We start from the raw sequence: 25,952 nt of genomic DNA, 5'->3' as shown, positions 1-25,952 counted from the left end.
CTGTTAAACGCAGCAAGCTGGAGCAGAGGGACAGAGGGCCATGGCTGATTTCTGCTGGCACCCAAGACTGTGGCCATGGGAGACGCAAAGACCCTCACAGTGTTAATGCTGTGAGCCCCTCCATCACAGCCTTAGTAAATATGCGAAAATAAACCACAGATCATAAAGACACCATGGTCTCCGCTGTGCCTCAGTTCCAAAGAAAACACAAACCCTGGGTAAGTGCCTGGAACCCCTGGAATCTTCCACTACCGTGGTGGCGTGTAACAATCATAGCTGTCAACTTTTTCCTTTTTTTAAGGGACATTCCCTTATTCCGAATATGATTCCTTGCAAGAAAAGGGAAAAGTTGACAGCTATGGTAACAATACCTTTCCCCATCCCAATTATTGCTCTGGAATATACGCCAAGGACTGGTGTCCTACTGTTAAGATTTGCCTGTTGCAGGAATCTTCAAATTGACCTCATGACTATTTGCCCTCCAGCTTTCCCACCCGCCCCAAAAAACCCTCCACTTGTGGTAAAGTAAGGTTCTAAGAGCTTCTTCCCCCGAGGCTGATGTCTCCAGTGGCAATTAGGGAAACACAGTGCTTTGTGCAGGAGGAGTTCAGTGCTCGCCGCATGCTCTGACAAAAGGCACATTTTCAAACTGAGATAAGTGCCAATTAATTTTCGCTTCAGCTGCTAGGCAGCCTCGTGTATCTTGCACAAAAGCAGGTGATTTCCTCTTGGTAGGGTACTGTGTGTGTGTGTGTGTGTGTGAGAGAGAGAGAGAGAGAGAGAGAGAGAGAGAGAGAGAGAGAGAGAGAGAGAAACACAGACAGCATCTATGTATGGCAAGGAGACAGAGAGAGGTGTGAACACATGCAGGGGAAAAATGTATGTGGGAGAGAGCGCATAGGCTAAGAAGGCACATGACATAGTCAGAACAGCTCTGGCTTGGCAGAGAATTACATTCTTTTGACGGCTGCATTTGATCTACTCATCTATCTTTACTATGAGTTAAGAAAATGATTTTTATTTTTTTTGGGGGGGGGATGCCTCACATGTGACGAGTACCTCAACGGCCAACAGACAAAAACCTGTGAATTTCTGTTAGTTACAGCTATGTACTCTTCGTCCCATGAAAGGGAAGTGAAAACATGCCAGATTGTAGGTATCTACAGTGGCTAAGGTTAAGCATTCTTCCTGAAATTAAAATAACCCAATACAGAGGACCTAAAGGAGTTCTTTGGATGCCACCTCTGCCCATCAGACCACAGTCTGATGGGACTGTGAGAGCCTGAGCTGGAAAGACCTAGTAAGCAGAAGAGTGTCCACAGGTGCTTCAAAGGCAACTCCAAAGCCTGAGCTCTGTCACAGCTGAGAAGCCACTCTATTTAAGGTGGGAGGAGAGCAGAGAGAGAGAGAGAGAGAGAGAGAGAGAGAGAGAGAGAGAGAGAGAGTTCACACACATGCCTGCAGTGCTCCAGGAAGCACACGCTCCTGTCTTCCCCAAGGAACCACCTGAGCAAATCACAGCCAGCAGCAGAGCAAGAGATAAGGGCTGCACAATCAAACATTTATCTCAGCATGTAGGATTACAGTGCGTTCAGCCTCAGAAGGTGCAATGTGCCCAGCCTGACATTGCTAGGAAAAGCAAAGCACAGAGATACGGGATCTTGTTGGAGATGTAAACCAATTGCCAAGATCTAGGCTTATTACATGATGGGAGCTCGTTAGGGGGGACGGCAACTGCCCCTTCCTCTTGTTTCTGGCTCACTTCCCAAACCAGATTTGTTCTTCAGCACCTCTTCTGATATTATTGTTTTCCTTACAGAGAGACGTTTCTCTGTGGGGAAACTGCATCAAAGCCAAGCCTATCATCACTGGGAGGCTGTAGCAACTCACAGAAGATGCCTTTTTCTTAAGGAAAAAATCAGCAGCTTCCTAGAGAACGTAGAGTTTGCTCATAATACAATTCCCTCCCTGAAGTGCTATTGTGGCAATATGTGGTAGCAGTTATCCTCCCACCTCCTCTGTAACTCTCTCTCTCTCTCTCTCATTCTCTCATATTTGCAGTGCCCATACAGAAAATTGTTTGAATTTGAATTGTTTGAAAAGTCAGCCCCCTTTCTCCATCATTTCTAGACTCACAACTGAAGGATAGATTTAATATAAATAAATAAAGCAATCAAAAAGAGAGTTTTGTGTGCCAACTGATGCCTTTACAGTGGTGCCTCGCAAGACGAAATTAATCCGTTCCGCGAGTCTCTTCCTCTTGCGGTTTTTTCGTCTTGCGAAGCATGGCTATTAGCTGCTTAGCGGCTATTAGCGGCTTAGCGGCTATTAACTGCTTAGCGGCTTTAAGAAAAAGGAAACAAACTCGCAAGAACTCGCAAGACATTTCGTCTTACGAAGCAAGCCCATAAGGAAATTCGTCTTGCGGAACGACTCAAAAAATGGAAAACTCTTTCGTCTTGCGCGTTTTTCATCTTACGAGGCATTCATCTTGCGAGGTACCACTGTACCAGGAAAACCAGTTTTCAAGAGTCAGCTAAGAATGCTTACATTTAAAAATGGCTATACCATTGCTCATGTACGACTACCTAAGTAGATATCTAAGGGAAGCATATTCCTGCTATTTCTGCCAAATGGGAGTCAAAGGAATTGCCCAGTGTTATTTACAGTGTTATTTACCAAGGGTGGCAAACAGCCAAGTAGCAAAATAACAGAATTGAAAATAAAATATAAATAAATAAAAGTCATTTTAAAAAACATTGAGAACATCTAAAAACATACTGCGACAGCTAATAATGTCAAGATTGCTAGGAACAGTATATTACAGCTAACAAATGCATGAGTAAACAGGAAAGCTTTTTAACCTCATGAATGTTAATAATGAGGGAGACAGACTCAGGGCACTCCACAGATGAGGAGCTGCCACTAAGAAGGCCCTGTCACAGGTAAGCACCAACTATGCCTCCCTGCTGAACACAGGGGATGAGGGATACAGAGTCTGTTTCAAGTCCCAATTTTACTTAAAATGAGGGCACATAAGCCTTTGAACAACAGGCTATATATTGCTTTCCATTTAAAAAGAAAAAAAACCCAGATCAGTATGGGACCCCTACCTCCCGTGCAAGAGGCATCTGCCATGGGAAACATTCAGAACTAGGCAGAGGGCCTTGTCGGTAGAGGTGCCCACCCTGTGGAATGCCCTCCCATCAGATGTCAAGGATATAAACAACTACCTGACTTTTAGAAGCCATCTGAAGGCAGCCCTGTATAGGGAGATTTTAAAGGATTGGTGTTTTATTGTTTTTAATATTTTTAATATTTATTTATTTTTAATATTCTGTTGGGAGCCACCCAGAGTGGCTAGGGAAACCCAGCCAGATGGGCGGGGTATAAAGTTAATTAATAATAATATTAATATATTGTCCCCTTGACAACTAGTTGGTGCTCTTGTCTCCTACACCTCCTATCCAAATACCAGGGCAAATCACAATTTGAGCAGGTCCCAGAAAAGCAAACAATAGTGCATTCCTGTACATGTCTACTCAGAAGTAAACCCCACCGCGTTCAGCGGGGCTTACTCCTGCATAGAGAACTGCAGTCTGTACAGATTAAATCTGCTTTGCTAATAGTACATTGCTCCAACTTCCAGTTTCACTGTGTTGCATCACATAATGCAAGGAGGACGGCGTTCATCACACACTCAGCCCAATGCAGCCGAGAAGCATCCACTACAATGCTTGGTTTCTTGCTGCATATTTCCAAGCTGTGTTTTGTGCAGTTAGTGTCTACGGTTATTGATTTGTCTACCCTGGTGTGCAGTGACTCACGGCAACAGGCCCGCTGGCATACTTAGCAGATTCCAAGGGGAGCCTCACCTAGCTGGGGCGCAGGTTCTAAGCCACCTGCCAGGGGGAGAAGAAAGGAGAAGCTTGTGCTTTTTTGGTAGTTTCTCATCCTTGCCTAGGGGTAGCTGCCAATCACACTTTGACACCTGTCACAAATGCAGACAAGCCGTCTAGACAAATGCATCTGATTAGCATTAAAACAAGGATGGATAAATATATTTATGAAGGGTGTTATGTGATAAAGGTTGATCCGATTATTTCTTCCCCTCTTTCTGTAGCATCCCTAATAGCCCCAACTGAAAATATGATATAGTGCTAGGTCAGGGGTGGCTAATCCACAGATGAAATCTGGCTCACAAAGACACACGGGAAGTAGCCTACCAGCCTCGCAGCTTCATCTCCCAATCTGGTCAGAAGATAGAGTCCTTTATCTCCCAGTCTCAGTGCTGAGATCAAGAGATAGAATCCCTCTGCCACTCCCTGAGCTCTCTGAAGAGCAGCCAGAGGGATCATTTACCGTACTTCCCTTCTTAGTGCCAAGCAGCACAGTGCTGAGATTGGAAATAAGCCCCTCCGCCTGCTCTTTAAAGTAAAAGGCAGCCTTCTTCCTCACCCTCATTCCACAGCTGCCCTTTTACACACAGGCAGCAGGCAAAGGGCTCACCTCTGATCACAGCGCTGTGGTGCTTAGTGCTGGGACAGGCAACAGAGCTGCTTTGTGGAGATCCTTTGGAGATTCCAGGGAGCGCATGGAAAAAGGGTAGTATTAGAAAACTGAGGGAGGAAACAAGATGTTTACGTGGAGATCAGATAAGAGGGTAAGAGTTGCAAGGACATGCTATAAACTGAGAACCAGCCAAATATACTCCTCATTACAGTATAATTTATATGATGTGCTTAAAAAAATCCAACTGCATACTTGAAAAAGTCAAGAGAAGATAACCTGATGTCAAGAACACTCTCTTTTTACCCTGGAATGTGTCACTCTGGAATGCTGTTGAAGTAATATTTAAAAAGCAAGAGAGAGACTATATGTGCATATGTGTGTCTTTCATTCAATTTACAGACACGGAAAATTTAAAGAATGATTGTTAGAGACATTTGCATCAGCAATAGCAGCTTGGTACTAGTCTCCCAAACATCTGCAACATCCCCTTCCAGCAGCAGGAGAGAACCTTAGGACCATGGGCATAGCTGAGGGGAGATGCTCCCCCCGCCCCCACATCAAGTAAAAAAATAGAAATACTAAACTAGCTGATGAATCATACTGATTCTGCCCCCCTAACAAAAGTCCTGTCCCCCACCCAAAAAATCCTGGCTATGTTCATGCATATTTCTTACTCCTCCGCCCAGCTCTGAAGTTCTGGTTCTTCCAGGCTCACTTAGCTGTAGAAACTGCCACCAGGCAAGATAGTCTTGCAGTAATAGTGGCACTTGGTAGAACTACTTGGCACTGACATGGTGGATTTTTGAATGTCCATTTAACTCTACATCCCTTATCTCAGTAATTTTTACAATAACCCTATAAGGTGGGACACTGTGATTATCTCCATCATGTAGAACAGGCTACCATTGCCCTCTGGGGAGTGTTGCCTAAATGCAGTCTACATCCCCGTTTTGCCACTCTCCTAGCAAATCCTGGAATGTACACAGAATAAATAAATGTACAGCAAAACCATACCATGTAGGGGAAATAGCCAGCCCTTCTGTGTGCAACATTTAGGTACTCCTATCTCTGTCCTAAATACTCCTTCCTACATTACCGGGAAGTGAGCAAAGCATGCAGATCCTACACTTTCCTGAAAATACAAATATCAAGGTTCCAAGTGGAAAATCTGCCTATTTCTGGCCAATGAGAAATGCAACCATTTCTCACTTCCCTTCCCTCTTCGACAAGTAACCAGTACAGTCCCCTAAATGGACCCATTTCCAAGGCACTACAGTATACTAAGTTTCACACCAAACCCTCTGAACCATCTCTTGACTGGCATAACTAGGCTAGCTGCTGCATTTTGGAGCAAACGTATCTGACTTGCACCACCTGGAGCAGTGCTTGGATTGAACAAACACATATATATAAAAATATGTGGAGTAGTCCACATTTCTGCATGGTCTGGCTGCTTGCAGTTTATCAGGTGGTCATAGGATAATAGAACTGTAGAGTTGGAAGGGACCCCAGGGGTCATCTAGTCCAGCCCTCTACAGTGAAGAATCCCTGACCGACAGCTATCCAACCTCTGTTTAAAAACCTCCAGTGAAGGGGAGTCCACCCCATTCGGAAGTAGTCCATTCCACTGTCAAACAGAAAGTTCTTCCTAATGTTTAGTCTCCTTTCTTGTCATTTGAATCCATTGGTTCAGGTCCTACCCTCCAGAGCAGTAGAAAACAAGCTTGCTGCATCATCCATGGGAAAGCCCAAGGTTAGGTTTTTTAATATAGTCCTACAGTCGCTTTGAGATAAGTGCTGTGTGGCACCACACAGGTTAAGAATGCCTTTGGAAATCCCTTCGTAAGTGGCTGTACATAATTCCATGCTGTGCCTTACAGGGTGAGGGGAGATGGCCTGCCCCCGTGCCAAATGCGGGTTGCCTTTGAAAGTTTTAAACATAAGAGCATTCACCCCATTCCCCAGAAGAAATCCATTAAGTCCTAAGATTCTCCCGACTTGAGACTAAGAAAGCAGAGAGTGATGGCAGCTGCTGCATAATAGGACAAAGAAGGACATCTCAATCTGCTCTGCCTCACAGGACAGGTGGGAGGCTCCCATCATATACAGAAAGCAAGTCTTTTGACTGATGGGCTCTAATACCCTCTCCCTGATCTCTCTCCCAACAGGGAGGGTGTGGACTGTTTGAACATTTATTCAAACAGTTGTCCTCAGCAAAACACAACACACAGGAGCCGTTCACTCAAAAGTGTAGTCTCTGCACTATCTGAAGAAATACCCCCTAACTCCAGCTCAGTGTGCATAAGCCACAGACAGAGAGGCACAATCTGTAGCTTGCTTTAAAAAATAAATAAATACTATTTTTGCCAGCAGCAAAGCAGCTGCCAGTCCATTCCAGAAAGCTGCCTGAAAGTGTAATTAGTGGCAGATTAGTAGTGGGATTCTGATGGGGGTTCACACAATGAGGAGAGAGGCAGAGAAAGACTTCCTTCATCTACTCGGCTTAACTCTATGATCCATCCGGAAGTGGCCAAGTCTACCTGGAAGGTCAAAGTGGTTAGCCGGGCCTTTGCAGAGTTTTCCATGAAATGGATTTGTTGAGCCATTGCTTGGGCAAGATGGTGCAGTCCTTGGTGTGCTGTTTTTCGTAGGCAATTCTCCTCAGATTTCAAAGAGCTTGTTATTAAGTCCAGAACTTGCTTAGAGATACATCTGTCAGCAAGTTTGTCATCTGTCACCATGTGAACTATTAACTGAAGCCTGAGGATTCCACTGATAAAAACTACAGTCGTACCTCAGAAGTTGAACAGAATCTGTTCCAGAAGTCCGTTCAATTTCCAAAACGTTCGGAAACCAAAGTGTGGCTTCTGATTGGCTGCCAGAAGCTCCTGCAGCCAACTGGAAGTCGCGGAAGCCCCACTGTATGTTCGGCTTCCAAAAATAGTTCACAAATCAGAAAACTCACTTCCGGGTTTGCAGCGTTCGGGAGCCAAAACGTTCGAGAACTAAGCTGTTCAAAAACCAAGGTATGGCTGTATTTGTCTTGTTGTTTCAGTTAGGGCCGTCCATATATCAAATAATTATCAGCTGATTGACTACCTGGCTTTTAATGGTTACATGAAACTAAAAATTTAAGAGTCCCTGTGCCCCAATACCCACAACCTGACTTTAAAGAAAAATGAAGGCCCCTAATGGTAGATGAGTATTCATGGAAGGCCTCCTCTATAGATTTCGCTTAGTAACACTGGACTCAACTTCTTCCCCCAATTCTGAACAGCTCCAATTAAAACAATATCTCTTCCACTGCCTTTGAACATTACATCAAGTGACTTGAAAGCCCCCAGATGTTGTTGGACAATAACTTCTGAACCCACCGGCCATGTTGGCTGGGGCTGATGAGAGTTGGGAGTCCAACAACATCTGGGATCCCAAGGTTGAGAAAGGCTGCTTTAAAAGACTCTAGCTCTCCCCAAAGGCGCTAAGCTTAGCAGAGGTGGACTTACAGGCGGAGGCGCACAAGGCCTTGCTTCACTTCAAAACCTTATGGGAACAAGTTGATCACTAGGAGCTCTCCTCGGTGCTGAAATGACAGATTTGCCTTGCTCTGTGGGCTCTGCCACAGGACAAGAATAGAACACTGCTGCAAAGTACCGGTATATTGGACGAAGATCATTTAGAAATATCTTAAATGGATTTTGCATATATACCTAAAGAGGAAATGTGTGGCTATGCTTTGTTACCTGAAATTAATATATTTTTTATAATAAAAAAGGAAAAAATTCTGTCAGAAAATACTGTTTGTTGGGTTTGGAAATAAAACAAAATAAATATTTTTTATAAGTAGGTTAAAAGCCACCAGAGGACACTGGATCAGGGCCATCACACTAGAAGAGAAGGACTGAAGCCTTTCCTCCATGCTTCCCCCCTCTTTCCTCCATGGTTTCAATGCTGACACCAAAGCTTTTCCTAACTTCGGAGGGGTCTCAAGGTCAGGTACATAATGGACCTGCCTTTTTCACCTCCATGGCTAACAGCAGGCGAGGGGAAGGTTTAAGTTAGGGATATGGCATAGCACCAAATGGTTAATCATCCTTCCATCAGCCCCACATCCCTTACCAAAGTATCACCAGCAGCCTGGCACAGATTTAAGCAACAACAACATGGGGAGGAATTCAGTGTTGTGCTAAGGCTATCATTCCTCTAGGACAAGCATTTCAGCTTGCCAGACGGAACAATCCCCCTTCACCTCCCCCAGTGCACTGTTCCAGGGGGTTATCCCACCCCACCCCAGAACCAATCGTGGGGAACATTGGGGGGAAGAGGGGAAGAAGTTCTGCTGGACAAACAGAAGTCCTTGTGTAGCATTTCCACTGGTGGGACTCATTAGTTGAATCCCACTTATGGGATTTTATTTTGAAATAAAGTTTAAAATACAGGCAACAAACATAAGAACATACATTAACAAGATCACTAATTAAGGGAGTGAAAATGCACTGATTACAGTACTTAGTATATAATATGTACGCTTGTGGGACAATTAGAAGGAAACAGCCTAAGGGGAAGCACACTAACTACTGAGAGAGTTTGGATGTGCAAGTTTAGATAGATAGATAGATAGATAGATAGATAGATAGATAGATAGATAGATAGATGATAGATAGATAGATAGATAGATAGATAGATAGATAGATGATAGACAGATAGATAGATGATAGATGATAGATAGATAGATAGGTAGATAGATAGATAGATAGATAGATAGATAGATGATAGATACAATGGATAGAGATAGAAATATTGACACACATACGCACGCGCACACACACATATTGGATGATTTTAACCAAAGAAAAAGGTGGCCAGAGATCTGAGCACACATTCCACATGTCACATCTAGCTTGGTCTTGACCGAGTAGTATCCAAAAGTGTAAATAGCCGGCAGGGGAAAACATCCAAAAGTGACAAATATCCTTATTAGGACCAACAAAAATGCCACAAAATAGGGAGCAAACTTTTGAGGAGAACCAAAACCAACTCAGAGATTTGAACAAGCTCATAACTTCCAACCATACAGATCAAAACCTGATCTGGGGGAACCTGAGGCCCTGCTGATTTTGATGGATGCTAACTTTCATCAGGCCCTGCCAGGATGCTCAGTAATCAGGGAACTGTAGTCCAGAAACATCTGAAGGGTCTCAGGTTCCCCATTGCTGCTTCAGATCAGGGCTGAGGAAGCCATGGCTCTCCAGCATCCCTGACTCTCATCATCCCTGACCATTGGACCATGCTGGCCAGGGCTGTTGAGAGCTGGAGTCCAAGAACATCTAGAAAGCCACAGGTCAACTAACATATTGACTGAAGTTTGCAACCCGAATTTTAATACTTTGGCATCACTTTCCTGGGTGGCACATTTAGTAATCTTGGAGGAGATTTTGTTCTCAGCCACACACCCATCTCCAGCCAGAAAGGAACCAAAATGTATCCAGGAAATGGATGCCAGGTGCTGAAAGGAAGCCCCGGCACTTCAAGATTCTGCACATGCCAATAATAAGGGAAAGGTAAAGGACCCCTGGCGGGCTGCGGGTGGCGCTGTGGTTAAAACCTCAGCGCCTAGGACTTGCCAATCGTATGGTCGGTGGTTCGAATCCCCGCGGCGGGGTGAGCTCCCGTTGTTCGGTCCCAGCTCCTGCCCACCTAGCAGTTCGAAAGCACCCCCAAGTGCAAGCAGATAAATAGGGACCGCTTTCCAGCAGGAAGGTAAACGGCGTTTCCGTGTGCTGCGCTGGTGCAGGCTTGCCAGAGCAGCTTCGTCACGCTGGCCACGTGACCCGGAAGTGTCTCCAGACAGCGCTGGCCCCGGCCTCTTAAGCGAGATGGGCGCGCAACCCCAGAGTAGGACACGACTGGCCCGTACGGGCAGGGGTACCTTTACCTTTAAAGGACCCCTGGATGGTTAAGTCCAGTCAAAGGCGACTATGGGGTGCGGCGCTCATCTCTCTTTAGGCTGAGGGAGCCGGCGTTTGTCCACAGACAGCTTTCCAGGTCATGTGGTCAGCATGACTAAACTGCTTCTGGCACAACAAAAAACCATGACGGAAGCCAGAGCGCACGGAAATGCCATTTACCTTTCTGCAATTGTGGTACCTATTTCTCTACTTGCACTGGTGTGCTTTCGAACTGTGAGGTTGGCAGAAGCTGGGACAGAGCAATGGGAGCACAGTCCATCACAGGGATTTGAACCGCTGACCTTTTGATTGGCAAGCCCAAGAGGCTCAGTGGTTTAGACCACAGTGCCACCTGTGTCCCTATGCCACTAATAAGAGCAAGTGGCTAAGATGGAGAACCAGAGGCTAGATCCTTAGGATGAAAAGTGAGGAATGGAACAAGAAAGAAGGAGAGGGGGCTACTTTGGAACAGCCTGGCACTGCCACAGCTCTAACTTGGTAACATACTGATAATCAAAGCCAGGGTAGTTCCACCTTAACCCCCCACCTAACACCTGCAGGCCCACATTCACAGGGAAGAAAACACTGACTCTATGTCCTTTTTTATTCAATCACTGATTTGGATGTCCACATCTGGTAAAACCTTGTACAACCAAAGATCAAACCTGGTACAGCCTCCTTCCTGTAGGCCCTAAGGGGGTAAAGAAGCCAAAGGAAAGGTTATTACATTTAAGTCCATCAGAAACCTGTCCCGGTTTTAAGGCAGGATGACGTGTCCCACCTCAGTCAGCTTTTCCCTGTACCAGCCCCATAATTAAGGCAAGAGTCAGGTAGAGGAAGGAAAAATGTGTGTTTTGCCAGAGGCTTGTGTTGATGGGTATCCATCATGTTCTTACTCAGACACAGCATAACAGTGTGCGAGAGAGAATGTGTGTGCTGTAAGTCGCAATGCAGGAAATAAGTTTGACCCAAGCACTTGAAGTGTGTAAAGCACTGTGACGCAGAAACCAGCAGACACATATCTACAGATACCAAATTGCATTGGCACACAGATAGCTCCTGGGATAATGGAATTCCGGTCTGTCAGTCTACCATCTCCTCTTGAACCACTTCCCAGTGTGGAAGGGAGAGGAAAAGTCTGAAAGCTGAGCAGGAGGGGAAGATAACAGACTGCATTTGGGAAACCTGCAGCCTTTCACCTGGGAGTGAGCACCCACTATCTCTCTAAGGAACTGGGGAAATGTAACTACTTCCCTCTGTTTTAGTGAAGCCATCATTGACTGTTTGGCATTTAAATTCCACCCAATTAAATACAACCTCCTGGTAGTTCACATAAGTGAAAATCAGTAGAACGTAAATAAAATCAAAGCTTAAAAAACAGTCAATACACCAGTGCTTTTGTGACATTAGCAGCCGGTCCCATTGTCACCTGGGAACTATTTACACATGGAGGGAACGCCCCTCAAATGAAGGAGAAATCCCTTCCAGTCGGGATTCAGGCCTCATCATGGGACTGAAACTGCCTTGGTCGCACTGGTTGATGATCTCCGGCGGGCTAGGGACAAAGGTGAGAGCTGTTTCCTAGTTCTGCTGGATCTCTCAGCGGCGTTTGATACCATCGACCATAGCATCCTTCTGGACCGTCTTGAGGGGCTGGGATCTGGGGGCACTGTCATACAGTGGTTCCGCTCCTTCCTCCTGGGCCGTGTTCAGAAAGTGGTAGTGGGGGGTGAGTGTTCAGACCCCTTGTGGGGTGCCTAAGGGTTCTGTCCTCTCCCCCATGCTTTTCAACATTTACATGCAGCCACTGGGAGAGATCATCAGGGGGTTTGGACTGCGTATGCGGATGATACCCAGCTCTACCTCTCTTTTAAATCAGAACCAGTGAAGGTGGTGAAGGTCCTGTGTGAGTGTCTGGAGGTGGTTGGAGGATGGATGGTGGCTAACAGATTGAGGTTGAATCCTGACAAGACAGAAGTACTGTTTTGGGGGGACAGGAGGCGGGCAGGTGTGGAGGATTCCCTGTGCCCCTGAAGGACCAAGTGCACAGCCTGGGAGTCATTTTGGACTCACAGCTGTCCATGGACGCACAGGTCAAATCTGTATCCAGGGCAGCTGTTTATCAGCTCCATCTGGTACGTAGGCTGAGACCCTATCTGCCTGCAGACTGTCTCACCAGAGTGGTGCATGCTCTGGTTATCTCCCGCTTGGACTACTGCAATGCGCTCTACGTGGGGCTACCTTTAAAGGTGACCCGGAAACTACAACTAATCCAGAATGCGGCAGCCAGACTGGTGACTGGGAGTGGCGGCCGAGACCATATAACACCGGTCTTGAAAGACCTACATTGGCTCCCAGTACGTTTCCGAGCACAATTCAAAGTGTTGGTGCTGACCTTTAAAGCCCTAAACGGCCTCGGTCCAGTATATCTGAAGGAGCGTCTCCTCCCCCATCGTTTTGCCCGGACACTGAGGTCCAGCTCCAAGGGCCTTCTGGCGGTTCCCTCGCTGCGAGAAGTGAAGTTACAGGGAACCAGGCAGAGGGCCTTCTCGGTAGTGGCGCCCGCCCTGTGGAACGCCCTCCCATCAGATGTCAAAGAGATAAACAGCTACCTGACATTCAGAAGACATCTGAAGGCAGCCCTGTTCAGGGAAGTTTTTAATATGTGACATTTCAATGTATTTTTCATCTTTGTTGGAAGCCGCCCAGAGTGGCTGGGGAAACCCAGCCAGATGGGCGGGGTACAAATAATAAATTCTTCTTATTATTATTATTATTAGAAATGAGATGCAAAAGCTACTCTATGCACATTCCTACAATCTGATGTGTAAAGTCAGAGAGTTTTCAGGGTATCCCCTGCCAGGCACTGACCTTTCCAGACACCTTGAGTTTTTGATTAAGAGACACCGAACACAAGTCTTCATGCATACGATCCAGCAGCCACAGTAAGAACTCCAGGGCATCGTGCTGTGAGTTTCCACGGAACTGTGTGCCATACTTAGATACGACATTCTGCAGTTAAAAAAACAACAACAAGAGTTCAAAGTTAATATTTTGTATGGTGTAGGAAAGGGGCCCTAGCCATGGAAGGGTAAAAAAATATTCATATGCCTTGATCCTCCTTGACATCTTCCCTCTGCTTGGGCTAAGTTGTGGGTAAATAAAAAGAGCCAAGAGCAGCAGAATCACATTAATCAGAATAAGGCCTCATCAAAACAAGATGTTTGGACTCTACCACTTCAGAGTGCAAGTGGGGGCTGGCACATCAGAGAGAAGGTAAACCAGAAGTGTTCTCCCAGACACACCCACTTTCTGTGGGGATGGAACTGTTTGATATGGAGAAGCAGTCCATCAAGGGAGGCCCCCAACTGCAGTCAAAGTGGTACAGTCCAAACAAAGGTTTACCACCTGAGTGAGAACAAGCCCTAAGAGTCACACTGAGTAACCCTGGAAAAGTCACTCATTCGCTTGACTGAAATAAGAGAAAGGGCACAGCCCAGATGTAGGCTTGTAACCTAAGCAAGAGCTCAGTCTGAATTATGCAGAGCACATTTGCATGACTTCTGCTGTATAATCTGGACCGGCTCCAAGATGGCAGGATTCAAAGAACATGGTGTTATTTGTAGCAAGGGCAGCAGCAGCGGTAGGCAAGGACAGGGAGGAAATTTTAAAGGGAAGGGACACAGGAAGAAGTAGCCATAGAAATATGTGGGATGGTACCCCATGGATTCAAAGCTTTCCCCATTCTACTGCCCTATATGTATCTAGGTAGCCTCAGCTAGGCAAAGGCAGCCACAAAACTCGCACAAGGCCTACTCCTTGTGGAGTAGGAAAAAAATGTAGAACATTTGTTGGACCAGATCTACAGGTACAGTGAGGGGGGGGGGAGAGTATTTGATCTCCTGCTAAATTTGCCCATTTGCCCTCTGACGAAGAAATGACCAGTCCATAATTTTAATGGTAGGTTTATTGTAGCTGTGAGAAACAAAATAGCAACAGGAAAAACCCCAGAAACCCAGAAGACAAAAGTCAGAGACTGATGTGCATTATAATGAGTGAAATAAGTATTTGATCCCTTTGCAAAAGATGACTTAGTACTTGGTGGCAAAACCCTTGTTGGTAATTACAGAGATCAGACGTTTCTTGTAGGTGGCCACCAGGTTTGCACACAACTCAGGAGGTATTTTGTCCTACTCCTCTTTGCAGATCCTCTCCAAGTCAGTAAGATTTCGAGGCTGATGTGCAGCTATCTGAACCTTCAGCTCCCTCCACAGATTTTTGATGAGATTAAGGTCTGGAGACTGGCTAGGCTACTCCAGGACCTTCTTGTGCTTCTTCTTGAGCCACTCCTTTGTTGCCTTGGCCGTGTGTTTTGGGTCATTGTCATGCTGGAATACCCATCCTTGACCCATTTTCAATGCCCTGGCTGAGGGAAGGAGGTGCTCACCCAAGATTGGACGATACATGGTCCCATCCATCGTCCCTTCGATGAGGTGAAGGTGTCCTGTCCTCTTAGTAGAAAAACACCCCCAAAGCATAATTTGTCCCCCTCGATGTTTGATGGTGGGGATGGTGTTCTTGGGGTCGGCAGCATTCCTCCTCCTCCAAACACAGCGAGTTGAGTTGATGCCAAAGAGCTCGATTTTGGTCTCCTCTGACCACAACACTTTCATCCAGTTCTCCTCTGGGTCATTCAGATGTGCATTGGCAAACTACAGATGGGCCTGCAAGGGGCTCTGCAAGATCTCAGTCCTTCACGGCGTAGTGTGATACCAACTGTTTTCACAGTGACTATGGTCCCAGCTGCCCTAAGATCATTGACAAGCTCCCCCCGTGTAGTTCTGGGCTGCTTCATCACCGTCCTCCTGATCATTGCAACTCCACTAGATGAGATCTTGAATGGAGCCCCAGACCAAGGGAGGTTGACAGTTATTTTGTGTTTCTTCCTTTTGCGAATTATTGCACCAACTGTTGTCACCTTCTCACCAAGCTGCTTGGCAATAGTCTTGTAGCCCAGTCCAGCCTTGTGCAACTCTACAATCTTCTCCCTGACATCCTTGGACAGTTGTTTGGTCTTGGTCATGGTGGCTACTTTGGAATCTGCTGGATTGATTGCTTCTGTCGACAGGTGTCTTTTGTACAGGTACTGTAGCGAGCTGGGATTACAGGTAAGACCTCTCCATTATAGCAGGTGCTTCTAATCTCAGCTTGTTACATAAAGTGAAGAAACCAGGTAGCCTGACATCTGGCTGGTTGATAGGGGACCAAATACTTATTTCACTCATTATAAAGCAAATCAATCTCTGACTTTTGTCTTCTGGGTTTCTGGGGGTTTTCCTGTTGTTATTCTGTCTCTCACAGCTACAATAAACCTACCATTAAAATTATGGACTGGTCATTTTTTCGTCAGAGGGCAAACAGGCAAATTTAGCAGGGGACCAAATACTTTTTTCCCTCACTATAGCATCTGGGTGTAATAAGTTTGAATAGTTGTAAATCTGGTCAATACAATGGAGTTGCGAAAAAGAAACCCTGCAGCTGAACTACTCTTCAGTTTGACATTTCCTCCTCACTTTTTAGCTTAACAAAGCAGGAACTTCTCCAAGGCAGAATCGTGTTGAGCCACGCAATACACATCAAACCTATTTCTATACCTAATGCAGTAGGTTTCTTTACATAATGACACAAGTCCTTATTCTTTCTTTTTTTGCTCTTGAAGCTACAAAGACGACTACAGTGGTACCTCGGGTTAAGTACTTAATTCGTTCCGGAGGTCCATTCTTAACCTGAAACTGTTCTTAACCTGAAGCACCACTTTAGCTAATGGGGCCTCCTGCTGCCGCTGTGCTGCCGGAGCACGATTTCTGTTCTCATCCTGAAGCAAAGTTCTTAACCTGAAGCATTATTTCTGGGTTAGTGGAGTCTGTAACCTGAAGTGTATGTAACCTGAAGCATATGTAACCTGAGGTACCACTGTATTTCTCCCCTGCTGAAAAATAGGTCCAATTCTTGCAGATAATCTAGCAAAAGTTTTCAATTTATTTATTAGGTTTCTCACCCACCTTTCCCGCAGGAAGCACAAGGTGGCATCCACAGCTTCCCCCCTGCCCATTTTATCCTTACAACTACCTTGTAAGGTAGGTTAGGCTGAGTTGCATGGCTGAGCAGGGATTTGAACCTAAGTCTTCCTAGTCTAGGACAACCACTAAAACACACTGGCTTTTTAACAGCTACACCATGCTCGTGCCCTAGAAAAGCTTATCCCACAATGTGTGAACACCATTACCATGTCATTTTTGTGCAAGTGATCTTCACCTTACTTACCAAAACCAGACTTGCTCACTCCACATTTCAAATATCATAATAATAATCCCCAGACCTACCCATTTCCTAAATCATGCCCCTCTGCAGTTTGACCCCTGCTTATATTTCACAAGGAAAGAATTGGGACGACACGGTTTATCCCTGCAGCAATAGAAGAGGATGCTAAATTGATCCCCAATGTCGGATCTACAGGAGACAAACACAGGCTCTCTGCCTGCCTCTGAGTTGCCCAACAGTTACCATGACAACCAAAGCTACACTGTTGGGAACCCAGGAGGGCGAAGACAAGAAGAGTTCAGGATCTTTCTCCCTTTTGCCTGTCAGGGCCACTTTGCTCTTTCCTCTTGGAGGCCACACTTTGGTGCCCTACCTGCAGCTCCTGGGCAAAGAAGTCCTCCTAGATCACAAAGCAAAACCAGCCACTTCCTGCTGTGCTTTGCTGACAAGGGGACATTTCGAAGGAGCCAATTATCTCTGCTATGAAGAGGAGTCTAGTCAGTTGCAGCTCTGAACATCACCTTGCCCAGCTTAACAAAAACTGGAAAACCTCCCTGTGACACACCATTCCTGTGCCAAAAGCCACTCACTATGAGCTTGCCCCAGGTACCCATGAAGCCACCCCTGTGGGATGGGCACAAACTCACAAGGAGAACTGCGGGCCCCCATCTATGCTGGGAAAAGCAGTGGTCTGTCTCTCATGAAGCTGGTAAGCAGTGGTGGCCTAACAGATGCTTCAGCACTATGACTCCCATCTACCCCAGCAGTGGTGTAGCGTGGGGGGCAGGGGTGGTAGCCCAGGAGGCACTAATTATCAATACCCGGTGCTGCCTCAAGACAGCTGTGTACTTCAATTTTTGTGCTCTGCTGAAACGGCTTCTCCATGCAAACCAGGAAGTGGCTTCTCCAGACAATGGAAGGACTCTTCTTTTCTTATCTCTGCAGCCATAATCTCCTGGGTGACGCCGCACTGTTGGGCATGTGTACTCCATCCATTTCCCTCTCTCCCACCCACCCCTCCGCACGGCCCCAGGCACTGGCAACCCACGCTACAGGACTGGTCAGGAGTGATGGGAGCTGTAGTCAGGGCCGTCTTTAGCAGATGCAGCGCCGGGGTGCGAATATCCACCCAACACCCCCAAATTACCACAGATAGGGAGCGCACAACTCTCCCCTATGCCACTGCAGGAGAGCGATCCCCACAGAGGCTTGGGAGTGAAGTTGCGCCCCTCCCAAGCCTCCTCAGGAGGAGAGCGATCCCTGCAGAGGCTTGGGATACTTGGGATGGAAGCTGCACACCCGCCAACTGTATGGTTGGTGGGGCACTGCTGGCGGGCATGCAGGGAAAGTGGAGGCCGGCGGCAAAGCCCCAGCACTCCCCCACTTGCTGGGGCGCCCCTGAGAGGCCGGCGCCCTGGTGCGATGCACCACTAAGCCCTATGGGAAAGACGGCTCTGGCTGTAGTCCAGCAAAAAAAAAAAAATAGAGGACCCATAGTTCCCACCCCTCCCTTAAAGCCACAGGTGCCCTATTGGGAGGGCAGCAGTATCAACCCTACTTGCAACCAGCAAATGCAACTGCTACCCAAGGCAGAGCTCTCTTTGTGCACGATGGCCAAGAGTTGCATGGGTTTCCCCCCATCAGTTCTGTCCCCAAGAAAGGTACTGAAAAAGCAGAATGGCAATGCAAGAAGAAACCTAAAGCACTAGCCTGCTAGAGATTATGATGCTCTAATGTGACAGCCTAAGTCTCCAAGCCTACCCCGATGCCATAATCGCGGAAGGGATGACCTTTTTAAGAATGTAAATAAACACTCTGTTTCTAAATCAGAAGGAGGGGGGAAGAGGTACATCTAGTCCCACATTATCGCTTCCCTGGCAGGCGGACAAATGCCTCTGGCCACCACATGCAAACAAGGTATGAATGTGATGGCCACTCCTTGTTTCTTCTCAGCATCTGGTGATCAGAATTAGGCTGCCTCCCCACCACCACCACCCTTTCCTGTGCAATCCGGGGCACTTCCACGCCTTAAGGATCTATCTCCTGTGCTCCAAAAGGTCTATTCCCCCTTACTCCCCCATCTCTCCACACTAACATCTCCCACACACTCTATTTCAAGAGCAAGCTGCTCCCTAAATACTGCTATGCTTGTTTAAGTGTGACATTCAGTATGCCGAGACAGGAATACTAAGAGCCTGGAAATATGCAGCAAAAAGCATGCACAGAAAGAATGTGTGCCCAGCACGGGGCATTGTGCCAGGCTGTGCTGGAATGCAGGTGTACAAAGCAGCACTAGTTACAGGGTTGCCCACACCACACCTGAGCTTCAGTGAAATGGGCTGAGCTAAAATCAGGAAGGTGAGACTCTCTCACTCCCCATAGGATTTTGGTACTAGCCAGGAACAGCAGGGAGGTGAAGGCTTCTGAAGAGCATTGTGAGGGTGGGGAGAAGGTGCAGCCCTTCTCAGCTGAAGGGCTAAGAAGTGTGGCACATACCAACTCCAAAGGAAAGGGATTCAATCGGCATTTGATGTTCCGCCTACACTTGACATTATCAGGAGCCACCAGTGATGTGCATGGCTGCCCATGAGGACAGCCATCAAAACTGCAGTTTGGAGCATCTTTGTAACCTCAGGCTGTGGACTGGCACCACTCTCCCAGGCTGGTCGTTGGCAGAGCTATAGACGGCTTCATATTTCAGCTAGGACGTAGCCTTCCTGGTCTGGGTGCATTATCAACAGCTTACCCCTTTCATATCCAGATCCTGGCTTGACCTCTGCACAGCTCCTCTGGTGAAGGTGTCTACGTTTATTGTGTGTAGTACAGCATATATGGACAGTGAGATTTGGGGACGAGAGAGGGGGGAGAGAACACCATTTGATTTTCCCACCTCAGGCAGTATAATGTCTTGCACCCTGTACCCCTGTGACAGGACTCACTTGCTGGAACAAAAGTCGTGCCTGAGGTAAAATTGGAATGTTCCCTTCGAGGAGCCCTCAGCATAGTGGGTGGAATTCAGTGTTGTGCTCTGCTGAACGTTCTTGTCAAGCATTGCTGCTTCCTAGATGGAATGATTTCCCCCCTTGGCTGCCCCCAAGTGTTCTGGGTGTTCTCCCAAAACACCCCTCTGAGCCAATTTTTGGGTGTGCAGGGGGAGAAGAGGGGAGCCCAGTTGTGCCAGAAGAAGCCCAGGGATTCTGCTGATGTAACACGTTACCCGGTGAGACTAGAATGCCTGAGGGTCCCTCTAACAGGTGAGGTCAGATGTGAGACATCACCAGCATTCTCTACCTTTCATTCCTCCAGGTGTTGCTGGACTCCAGCTCCAACCATTCTAGACCACTGGCCATGCTGGCTGTGGCTGGTGGAAGTTGGGAGTCCAACAAATGCTGGAGGACCACAAGTGACTGGTCTCTGCTCTAGGAGACCAGATCCATCAGCAGCCATCTTGCCACACACAGTCCAAAAGCCCAGAGGGCAGCCTGTGGAAGCAGTTCATACCCGCTTCCTCCTCAAGCAAGGCCCTTTCCCGTGCTCTTTGGGTAGTGAAGAGCAATTAAACGCTAACAAGCCCTTGATTATTAACGGAACTATATAGCCAACTGAGTGTTAACAGATCTGCCCTCCAGATACTTATCTGTAACATGTAGTGAAACCTCAGCAGGTAGCTCATCGCCGAAGCCTCGTGGCTGCATAATAACTATCCTATTAAACAGAAATTAAACCCAGACTTGCAAGGGAAATATTACTATAACAAAACATTGTTCTCAGCAGCCTCCCTTGGCGAGCCTATACATCATGAAGGAGTGGGCAGCAATCACCAGAAATTGCTGCGCTGCACAACCCACAAAAAGGCAGGTCAGTTACTCTGCTTCGTGCTACACGCAGAGGCTACTGTGTCTGTGCAAATTAACATTTAATTTGGGAAAACAGGAGGCAGGGGAAAGGGATGGCGCCCGCCGAAATTATTTTTATGAGAAATTTCTGGTGGTGAAGTGTCTGGGCTTTTTAAAAAACTTAGGCTTGCCAACTTTTTGAACTCTTCCTATACCTGTGCCCCTACCCAGTGCTTTTTTTTCTTAAAAAATGTTTAGGGGTACTTTCATTTTCCTACTCATATTGAAATACTGCCCCTCAATGAGGCCAAACTTAGATTCACAAAATGTTTAGGGGTATGTGTACCCCCAGGGAAAAAAGCACTGCCCCTACCTGAGATGCAGATATTAACCTAGGGCAGTTCCCCCCACCCCCACATTAAGAAAGGCAAGAAATGTAGAAGTCAAATTAAGCACATCTGGTTATTCCATCACCATTTTGTCTCCATCCCACTTTCAGATAGAATGAAGGGGGTTAAATTCCCCTTCATCAAGATAGGTGACTGGTTTTCTCAATCTCTGAAGGGGCAGTATGGAGATGTGGCTGATGAAAGCTGACTGCTAATTCAATGTGGGCATGGCCAAACGGTGAGCGGCTGAAGTGTTTCAATCTGAGCTGGAAGGGGGGGGCGGGAAATAAAACTGTTTCTCCAAAGAAAATTTATGCAACCTTAATTGTTGAATTCTGGCAAAAGTACTGCTCTAAAGTAGGCACTACACACACACTCAAAAGCTTCCAGCCTAAAGACTTTCTATCAATGATTTTCTGGACATCTGGAAGAAGGAATGTTGGCAGATGCAATGGTGTAATGGTTGGACCTGGCAGACCAGGGTTCCAATCCCCACTCAACTGGTGACGCACAGACACCCTCTTTCTTTCTCTCTCTCTTTCTCTCTTCCTCTCTCACACACACCTCCTTACTGGCAAACAGGAAGCATGTCTACAATTCAAGAACACATTCAAGCCAGGCAAATGCACTCTAGGAAATAACAACGTTGGGGTGGGGTGGGGGGTATGTGACCTGGGAAGAGTCCCAATGGCCAGATAAGAGGGGCCTGGAAGGCTTGATTCCTTATCCCTGAAGAAGTGGGTCCTGGTTCCCCAGCTGAAGGCCAACATTCTGGAGACAATAACACACCCAAACTGCCTATGCTTGTGTCAAGAGAATACCAAAATTATGCAGAACACTATACATTGCATTTCCAACTCATGAATATATAACTGTAGAACAAATGGTGAGTGGCAACTCACATTAGCAATTCCCAGAAAGATAATTGTGTTAGTCTACTGCAGCATAAACACTAGAAGAGTTTTGTGGCCCCTTAAAGGCTAACCATTTTATTAAGGCATAAGCTTCTCTTTGTCACTGTATAGGAACCATTCCTTTCAGCTGCTCTTATATCCCTGTGACTTAAGTGAGGGAATGTGGGTTTTAGTCATGTTCGTGCGTGGGAGTAAACAGCCTCAAATTCAGGTACTCCTGGTTAACCGATTTCCGAAATGAGTTGAAAAGGACTGTTGCTTTCATCTCTTGAAGTCTGGGATCTGAATGCCTGCTGTGGGCTTTGTTTAATTCCCCCACACACCTCATTTATTACTGATCAAGTATGTGCTGAAGAATGAAAAGGAAGGTCAGTGGTGTGGTAGTGGCAGAATTGCGATGAAAAGTATGATATTACTGGCACGGGCTCAGCAGAAACATGGGCAATAAATAAACATGAGCCAAACCATCTCAGACCAGACCAAACTGGCAGGCTTCTGGGCTGAGCAAGGAAGAGCCAGCCATTCCTCTAGCCCTGTCTGATTGTCCCAGCTGAATTGCTATGACAACATGTACCATTTTCAGCACAGGACAGAGTAGGCCAGACAGGATTCACCAACTATTCACAGAAGCCACTGAAAGAAGGGGAATGGCTCCACACAGTTTGGAGCTGAGGGAGAGAAGATCATCTACACAACCCTTATTTTCATGTCCCTCACCTCACAATACCTGAGAATGAGAACAGAGGTTCCTAACACCCACAGGCAAATTATTATTCAAATGTGGGAACAGCATTTCAGAAACCCAAGAAAAGTATTGCTCATTTGTCTCCATTTACCAATGAAGGCCTGTGAGAATCAGGTCTTAAATCCTTCTGGCCCCAATAACTCTACTTTCTGAGGAGCAAACCACATGTTACCCGACTACCTTATCCCACTGAAACTAGCCCACCCATTGTAATCATCGTCAGAAATACTACTCCAGGTATCTCCACCAATGGAGCTTAGGTGGGAAGCTGCTGGAGACAGGGACTTTTAAGTTGTGTGCCTTGTTGGTAGGATACCTTTTCCAAAACCGTGTGCCTGGCACCTGCACTGTTTATTAAATAAACTAGAAAGGTGGGATATAAATATATTGCCCTGGTAGCTGGGTTTTGTAAAGAAAAGCAGATCTTCGAAAGGACATATTTCCACAAAGTAGCAGTGGGGCAGAAAGTGATAGTTAGCCCTTTCAAGGATTATTCCAGAACCTGCACTCTGGCAATGATGGAGGGGTATTTTTGCCCCCCAGGGGTATTGGGTTCTCAACAGGAGGCTGCACAGCCAGGAAGCTGTGCTATTTTTTTCAAAACACTCCTGAAACTGCAGAGTATACATAGGATGTGTTTACCCTTGTTGCTCTTTAAACTTTTTTTTTTTTTTAAAGAAACAGTACTGGATTAACCTTCTGGTACTCATACAGGGGACGTGGGTGGTGCTGTGGTCTAAACCACTGAACCTAGGGCTTGCCGATCAGAAGGTTGGCGGTTCAATCCCTGCAATGGGGTGAGCTCCTATCGCTCGGTCCCTGCTCCTGCCAACCTAGCAGTTCGAAAGCACATCAAAGTGCAAGTAGATAAATAGGTACTGCTCCGGTGGGAAGGTAAACGGTGTTTCCATGCACTGCTCTGGTTTTGCTGTTCCGCTGCGCCAGAAGCAGCTTAGTCATGCTGGCCACATGACCCGGAAAAACTGTCTGCAGACAAATGCCAGCTCCCTCGGCCAGTAAAGCGAGATGAGTGCTGCAACCCCACAGTCATTCGAAACTGGACTTAACTATCAGGGGTCTTTTACCTTTTTTACTCATGCAGCACAGTGGAATGCACAATTGGAATGTGGGCTTCTCAGTCTAAGCAGTGGTGTAGTTGTAAATTTTGAATGGCAGGAGTTTGTTGTGATGGCCTCCACAGCTGCACCCCTAAGAAGAGTCTATAGCCTTGTTCTCCAGGAGAGTCCAAAAATGAAGACAGCTGTGTACACACCCAAAGAGTGACAGTACACACCGCATTACTCAGTCTGTTAGGATCAGCTGATAGTCATAGAATGATCAGTTAGCAAAGGGTGATCCACAAACCATGCCCACCTGTCCCACCACCTGACATCATATGTGACATCAGGTATCGGCCAGGAAGAGACGCAGCTGGGTCAGCTGTGCAGCTGAGTTCCCTGTGAGGAACCCGATCTCTCAGGTGAACCCTGCAGAAAGCAAGGTTGAAGGCACTGCCCATCTGTCAATGTTCACCCACAGGGGTGAGGACAGAGAAAGATCTGGCCTTCTGGGCCAAAAAAGGTCCCCTCCCACCAGGTTAGCATTTGGGCTGAGGAGTCCATCTGGCTTCATAGCTCTGATCGGCCATGAAATTCAGTGTGTGACCGTAGTTGGACCTCAATCACCATCTGAGCCTAGCCTACCTCATAGGGATAAATTGGGATGTTCTGCACCCAGGTAGCCCAGAGGATCTCTGGCTGATGATTTCATAGTTCCTATTCTGAAAAGAAAGTACAGTGGTACCTTGGGTTAAGAACTTAATTCGTTCTGGAGGTCCGTTCTTAGCCTGAGACTGTTCTTAACCTGAGGTACCACTTTAACTAATGGGGCCTCCTGCTGCCGCCTCCACGCGATTTCTCTTCTCATCCTGAAGCAAAGTTCTTAACCCGAGGTACTATTTCTGGGTTAACAGAGTCTGTAACCTGAAGCATATGTAACCCGAGGTACCACTGTAAGTCCTGGAGCTGCACCCCACCCACTTCTACTGTATCATGGGGACTAAGCATAGCTGAGGCAAACTTATGTGGAAAGTGCAAAGTGGCCCAGGGATGATCTAGGGCGGCTCAAGAGCAGCAGAGGTGATGGATAAAGATTCCGCTCTCACTCTTGAAATGCCCTGAGGTTAAAAATGCTGCTGCAGAATGAGAGCACTGGATACTGAAGAGGGCTTCAAACTCAGCATCTGCGCTTGGATGTTTAAAAAGGCTGCTACAGGAGCAACCCAGTTCAATCCAAGCAGCCAGAGGTCCCCTGCCTGTCTGCCAGCAGCCTGAAGCCTCCCTCCTCTCCACCTGATCATCAGGAACAGAGCTGAATGGAAAAAGATCTTCTCGGGTGTTCCCAGGGTAAGGTTACCAAAGAGGCTCCTTGTAGCAATCGGTTCCCAACTGACCAGACAACAGGGGGATTTGTGAGAGAGACTCAATGAGGCCCCTACACTCCCAAGTCCTTTTGTAAACCAGAAGTGTGCTAGGCAGACTCAAGTGGAACTGGAAAAGGGCAGATTCTGTTCTGCGGGAATGCGAAAATTGCCTGTGATGGCACCGGCACAAGAGGAATTTTCTCAACAGGACTCTCTACGCTCGCCGTCTTTTCCCTGCACAGTCTCCTTCCCGGAGTCCTTTGCCTTGCTGTTTCCTAGAAACAGAGCCCGTCACAAACACATCACTACTCAGCCTCACAATAAATAAACAGAGGGTGTGTACGCGCTAAAGTGCCTTCCCACCCACCAGCAGCTACAACTGTCATACATGGACTGAGGTTGAACAAGGGCGTTCTTCTTTCAGCTTTTGGAGATGGCGATCCAATTTTAATCCCCCAAACTCAAACCCTCAGCTAAAAAATACCACATAAAGTATGTCTGGCTGGTACATTTCAGAAAAGTGAAGTGTTGTCTGGAGGTCCTAAGTTTTATGTTCCCATTTTATACCAGGCCCCTCAGGGGAAATCCTCCCTCTGCACGGCTTGGTTCCCAGCTCCCATTCAAGTAAGAGAAGCCACGTCCGCCTGGCATATATGAGAAGCTGGTGGGTTCCCAGACTGACAGCCAGCAGGGAGTAGAATTGGCTCACGAACATATATACATCATTTTGATTACCCAATTCTCAAAGGCTGGCAGATGAATGCGTGGGCTGATGCCAAGGAAAACCTGCATGTGAGGTGACACTGGGCAATGTGGAAGTTCTTATTTATTTCTGCAATGTTAGCTAGATCTGTGACGATCCAGTCAC

The 25,952-nt window shown here is 46.8% G+C and overlaps 1 protein-coding gene across 2 annotated transcripts in view; it reads right to left on the bottom strand.

The window, feature by feature from the left end:
- Positions 1-25,952, bottom strand: part of USP43 (ubiquitin specific peptidase 43) — a 91,442-nt gene that overhangs the window by 59,221 nt on the left and 6,269 nt on the right. The window contains exon 2 of one of the 2 annotated variants that reach the window (XM_081184445.1): positions 13,329-13,469. The exons of the other annotated variant lie outside the window; for it this stretch is intronic. Coding sequence (XP_081040571.1) covers positions 13,329-13,469 — 141 coding nt within the window. The remainder of the gene's footprint in view (positions 1-13,328; positions 13,470-25,952) is intronic. 2 annotated transcript variants of the gene reach the window in all.

This window comes from Podarcis bocagei (assembly GCF_964188305.1).
Source record: "Podarcis bocagei genome assembly, chromosome: 2".
NCBI lineage: Eukaryota > Metazoa > Chordata > Lepidosauria > Squamata > Lacertidae > Podarcis > Podarcis bocagei.
This window is presented reverse-complemented; position numbering and strand designations above follow the sequence as displayed.